This window comes from Populus nigra, chromosome 16, assembly GCF_951802175.1.
Source record: "Populus nigra chromosome 16, ddPopNigr1.1, whole genome shotgun sequence".
NCBI classification, from domain to species: domain Eukaryota; kingdom Viridiplantae; phylum Streptophyta; class Magnoliopsida; order Malpighiales; family Salicaceae; genus Populus; species Populus nigra.
In genome coordinates, this window is record NC_084867.1 from 2,602,806 (window position 1) to 2,609,388 (window position 6,583).

A 6,583-nucleotide genomic window follows, 5' to 3' on the forward strand; every position below is an offset into this window, starting at 1 on the left:
GAGTTTGTGCAAGTTTCAAGCTCAAAGTGCTTCCACTTAAAGGGATGTGTTGAAGAATAATATAAATCATATCTTGAAACTTTACCTAACAGCTTAAGTTATTAGATTAAAATGTTTCTTTATAATTACATTATACAATATCTATGAAACTCTAACCTTTTTTTTGGGATTATTTAACACGTATAACTTAGTTATTTGGTTTTAGAAAAACTGGATTAATTCATTAATGCTAAATCATTTGGTAATCATAGCAGTTCTTATGTCATATGTAAAAATAACTACTATGCATCCTAACAAGCTAAATATATATTGAAACCTAAATTTCCCTTCTGTTACATTCCATGTCAAGAACGTCCAACTTCCAACTGATGCCATGCAAACTCCATGCATGTTAAAATAAATTACAATGTTGATTATAGTTTCACAAGTTTTTCAATCTAGGAATCATAGAAATTACATGTATTTGTAAACTAAGTACTGATAAGAAAAAGCCATGCCAGAATTCCTTATACAGAACTCAACTGATCAGAACTCCTTAGATCACAACTTTTTTTTTTCCTTGTTCACGAAAAAGCAACAATATATACACTAAAATCGCTTCGGATAGAGAAGATGAAGTACTAATTAACAATATATATATTATTGTATGCTAATTTTTTGCAATCAGCAAACCATTAATATTCTGAAATGGTATATATGTATGGACTCGCACTCTATAGATGATGGTGTGGTTTTGCGTACATGTGCTAGGACGGTAAACAACAAAGGTAGATGATCTTGACATTTAATTTAGATTAGCAACTTCAATAAAACCTCGTCTCTCTATGCATAGAGCTTTCTTATGTATATGAAATATTTCCTACATATGCTACGTACGTACATGTTTCTCCCCTTAAATATTTCTTGAGTCAATGCAGTTGTAGGATACAAGACTGAGTAACTAATTAGGTGTATGATTACTGTGCATTTGTTGGTCACTCATTTGACACACCACCAAGCTGTGCTATGAAGATCTTCAAGCTGAGAAAAAATCAATGAATGGAACGCCAGCCTTGCTCTGATGTTCCAATATGACTTCCTGCTGATCTACCTCTTCATCCTCTCTTCTTGCATTGTCTATCACTTCACTTTTATTGGAGTCCGTGTTTACTTGGAGAAAATCGTAGAACTCAATGGGCCGATTTTGATCTGCAATTGCCATGTATGTAAGGAACATGAGCAATAAGAGCTAAGAAATTATTATCAATATTGTAAAACTAGAACCCGAACTGTATATTTATAGCACATCACCATGATGCTAGCTCGATCTAGTTACCTTCACAATTACTTGGATCGTCACTGTAGAACTCTTTCCAAAAGGCCGGTAAGTAGCTGTGAGTGATCAAAGGATATTGGCCGAATTTCTCACAATATTTCTTGACAAATGAAGAAAAGCTCCTCGTCTCACAATTTATCTGCATGTCTTGTTTTGAAGAGAATTTTTGCTCGTTTACCAAAGCTTGAGCAGTTCTTTTTGCATGAAGCCTAGACCTTTCTCTATATCTTCTTGCCATGATGACATGCCAATGATTCTTCACTGCATTATCGGTGCGACCTGGGAAAAGCCTTGCAATAACTGCCCATCTATTCCCATGGATCCGGTGAGAAGCAAGAAGTCTTTCTTCTTCCTCTTCGGTAAAAGGACTTCTATTGATTCTTGGATCCAACTGATTAAACCATCTCAACCTACAACTCTTCCCTGATTCAATTTGTTCAAACTTCGTTTTGTTAGTTATTAGTCACAGTCATAGTTAGCTTCCCTTTTAATTTCCATTAGTTGCAAGTATATCTCAACTTTTGCATACAGTACCAAACCCTAGTTGTTTCTAAATAACAACATAAAAAAAATATTGAAATGAAAATATTTGTGAGGATACAAATTAGTTTCTCTTTAGGTTTAAATTTTCACCTGATCTTCCATGAAGCTTTTCGGCGATCGCGTTCCAATTATGAGGACCATACTTCTCAACCAACTCCTTAAGCTTCTCATCTTCTGCAGGCCTCCAATGGCCTCTAGTACACATTTTTTTTAATCTTCTAAATAGAACAATCAAAGAATCCAATCCCAAGAACCAAAAGCACGATATTTCTATAGTACTTGAATATATGAACCCTAGCTATAGCTATAGCACTACTTCAATTCTTGTACCTTCTTCTTGCTAAAGCAAAGAAGAGCTAGCAAAGCATATATATGTAACTACAGGGAGAGAGGGAGAGAGAGAGAGAGATGGTTAATTGTTTAGCTAGAATACTTAAATACAGGGCAAAGAAGATGATTGGAGAGATGAAGGAGATCGATGCCAAGGAGAATATAAGGAGGTATATAGAGGGAGAAGAGAAGTGTTTTCGATCCGTTAGAGAGTAGGAAGGTTTGGGCAGACCTCTACCAGCGATTGATGCAACATCTAGGCTAACAAACGTTTATAAGTAATCATCTATACGCATATCTCTCTCTGTGTGTGAGAGAGGGTGGTGAGGTTGCTTGGTGGGGTGAATTTCGTTCTGCTTTCAACATCTTCCCAAGTTTCTAACCTACAACGTCTACTTATAACCCACCTAGCTTTTCTTTTTAATTCTCTAATTTATTATTATATATATATATACAGTACTTCTAGCTATAGAACATCTAGCTAGTAAATTAAATGAAAACAAAAAAAAAAACCTGCTTGTTAATTTTATGAAGATACAATGCTCCTATCACTAAACAGAAATGTAGTTAACCCTAATGGGAATACTGAATCATTCAAAACCCTAGCCACCTAGCTAGAAAAAGGGAGTTGGGTTAATTATAAGTAATTAAAAGTTGATTATGCAATGTACTTTGGGATATACAGAAGAGGTTGGTAATCTTGTTATAGCTAGATTTTGATAATGTTTGTTAATATGTTATTTATTTAGGGCGTTTCGGGTTTTGATCACTTTTCAGACCTAATTAACTAACATTTTAGCTTTACAAACTTGAGAAAGGTGCATGTGGAGAGTTAGACTAAGGCATCCATCATTAATTAACTATATATTCTTTTGAATCAAACATATTCTGGTCTTTCCTTTCTACTATTAGAATGGTAATATTAATCAATTAATTTCAAATAAAATCCATCCTAACCTTATAATGGGATGGTCGGTCTCTAATATATATGCCCTGCAAATTACCTAATTTCTATATTTGGTACGTAGAATATATATGAATGCATATATAGTGGTTTTATTTCAGGAGAAAAAAGGTTTTTTTTTCCTATTATATTTATAATATAAATTTATATACACCATGTTTCATAATATATGCAAAACTTTTCTTTTCTTCTTTCTATTTTTTTTATATATGAATGAATAATGGTTTTGTTTTTGGTAATATGCGTGTACAATGGTTAATTGATGTGTGAATATGTATAAATTAAAAATAAGGAGAAATTAAAAAATAGCATTTAAAATTATAGCTTGTACGTAGGAACAAATATGATATAATAAATAGTAGTTCCTATTTTTTAAGTGAGGTAACAATAGGTAAATTCTATTAGTCAACTAAAATCATTTCTTTAATTATTATCAGCCAACTATTAGTTTGGAAGAGCTACTGGATAGTTGATGAAAAAAAAAAGATTAGTAATATGTTATTGAAGAGTTAAAATTATACATGAAAGCTAGAAATAATATTTATGTAATTATCGTAAACTTATTTATGCGGTTGTCAAAAATTTATTTTGAAGTTTTGGATGATTCTCTATTTCTTAATCAATGAAAATTTCTAGAGCTATTTTCCATTGTTAACATTCAATATTAGATCTATTAAAAATGAAACTTTGTAATATATTATTGACTCGGGTTATTTTTTCACCGCTTTTTTCTAATTAATTTTTTTAATTTTATTCTTTAATATTAGGTTGATTGAAAATTAATCTTTATAATTATTATTTTTATTTCATTATAAAGTTATTCTGATTTCATAACTTAGATCACAGGTCCGATAGGTTAACTTAAGTTGACTATATTCATTTTTTGTATATTTTTTAATTGAATGTCTTTTTGATTGAGCTTTGTAATTATTTTAATTGATTTCTATGAGATTATTCTGATCTCATAATCTAGGTTAGGGGTTTGGTAGGTTGATTCAGGTTGAGTTGGTTTATTTTTTTTTTAATTTTACCCTCCAATACCTTAATTTATTAGATTTGTTAGAAATTTATTTTATAATTTATTTTTTTTATGAAGTTATCTCAGTTTCATGACATAGGTCGCGAGTTTAATAGGTTAGCCCAAATTTACTTAAATTGTTTTTATATCTTTTTTTTAATTATTTTTTTTCTAATTCCATCATTCAATATTAAGTTGGTTAGAAATTGAGTTTCATATTTGTTTTCTATTTACTCTTTATGGAGTTATTCTAATCTCATAACCTATAATATTGTAGGTTTGACAGGTTAACTCGGGTTGATTCGGATAAGTTTTTCATTCTTTTTTAATTTAATAATTTTTTTTCAATTTCATCTTTAACATTGGATTGACAAGGAATTGACTTTCATAATGTATTTTGATTAGCTTTTTATATAATTATCATGGTCTCATGATCTTTGTTGTAGATTTGATAGGTTAACCCATATAAATCTAATATGTTGATTTCTTAATATTTTTTAAAATGACATTTAATATGTCGCCGTATTTTTTTTTTATAAATATTGTTTAATATACTTTAAATTTTGCTTTCATAATTAATTTTTTTAATTTAAAAATAAATTAACAACACTTAGATATTTTTTTATGTTAAAAAAAATAATCTAACCGGCCGTGTATCACATAATAATGATCTAATATATAACTACCCCCCCCCCCCCCCCCCCCCCCCCCCCCCCCCCCCCGAGATGCTAAAAGCCATTTTCTGATGACAAGAATCCAAGAGTTAAAGAAACCTAATATCCAAAACAAGTTTACCGAGGATGAGGTGGAATCTTGATGAGCTTGACTTGATGAGGAGCCTTGTAATTTTGTTTTTTTCATTCAATCTTCAATATCCCTTGTTGTTAAGAATTGTACTACAAGATCTTGTTAGCAGTATGCCTTCATTTCAAATTAAAATTCAGGTAGCAATATTTAATAAGGGCATGAGTCTTCTGTTGACTGTTGGCCTACCGTTCTCCAGGTAGGAGAATTGCTTGTTAAAAAAGTACCGAGGGAAAGCCATCTCCCATCTTTCACCCACCATTATGTCATGAGGAAAACCCCTTCCCAAGAGATTGGTGACTCGCATCTCATCTACTAACTCAGCCGTTTTCTTTCTTCACCAGCGACAAACTCCTCTCTCTCTCTCCCTCTCTAGTTCATTTTCTGTCTTCTGACCTTGAGAAATTTAATGTGGAATCCCTAGGAACTCACAAAACCATCCAAATGGATCAAAATCGTAGTAAGGGTGTTCTAGCTAGAGTCTACAAGTCCAGGTCCATGTTTGTATGGCATCACCGATGTGGAAAACGTTTTCTGACACTAAACTGTTTCATGAATGGAGACATCTTTCTTGACTGTTCGTTCACCAGTTTTACCTACTCACTCTTTTTTGCCGTTACGGATTTTCCTTATTACCAAGAGTTAGTTTTGTCTACGAGGGAACTTGAAATTTTCTTACACTTTGCATGCTAACAAGAACTCCCAACTATACAACTCTCTTGTCGCAGCAGTCTCTAACAAGAAAGAGGAATTCACTCAACTCCAAAAGAAAACTCAATGAATATATTCTTTTCTAGTTATAACTAGATTATTGATCCGCTTTACATTGCGGGGTGGATCAAAATTTTTGTTTTTTAACATAAAAAATGTGTTGTTAATGTTTTTTCTAGTAGAAAGAAAAATTTAAATTGTTTAGGAATTGATCTGTTATGACTCGGTCATTTTGACGGGTTCAAAAATAACTTGGATGACTGGTAAAATCATAGTTTAAGTGAAAATAAATATTTAAGATGAGATTTTTTAATAAATATCGAGATTACAACATATTAGATTAATTCGTGTCAACTCAGGTTAACCTGCCAATCCACATACCAAGTTATAAGATCATGATAACCCCATAAAAACCAAATCAAAATAAATTGCAAAACTCAATTTCCAATAAACTCAATAGCGAAGGATGATGAAACTGATAAAAAAAATTAAAAAAAAACTTGTGTCAACCCGAGTTAATCTGTCAAACCCGTGACTCAAATCATCAGACCATGATAACTCAACAAAAAATAAATTAAAATAAATTATGAAACTCAATTTTTAATCAACCCCATGTTAAAAGATAAAATTGAAAAAAAATCAATTAAAAAAAGATACAAAAAACAACTCAAGTCAACTAGGTTTAACCCACCAAACTTGTAACCTCATAGAAAGAAGATCAAAATAAATTACAAAATTTAATTTTCAATCAACCCAATATTGAATAATGAAATTGAAAAAAAAGAAGTCAATTAAGTTAATCTATTAAATTCACGGTTTGGATTATGAGTCTGAGATAATCTCATAAAAAATAAATTGAAAAAAATTATAAAACTCAATCTTAGTAAATCTAATATTG

General features: G+C 31.2%; 1 protein-coding gene across 1 annotated transcript; it reads right to left on the reverse strand.

Annotated features, from left to right (window-relative positions):
* Positions 1-755: 755 nt before the first annotated feature.
* LOC133675631 (transcription factor MYB54-like) lies at positions 756-2,443 on the reverse strand. Its single transcript, XM_062097061.1, has 3 exons — positions 1,949-2,443; positions 1,316-1,738; positions 756-1,188 (listed from the first exon to the last, which is right to left on the reverse strand). The coding sequence occupies exons 1-3, from the start codon at positions 2,061-2,063 to the stop codon at positions 1,016-1,018; spliced, it is 711 nt and encodes a 236-aa protein (XP_061953045.1). The 5' UTR covers positions 2,064-2,443; the 3' UTR covers positions 756-1,015.
* Between the last annotated feature and the right edge of the window lie 4,140 nt (positions 2,444-6,583).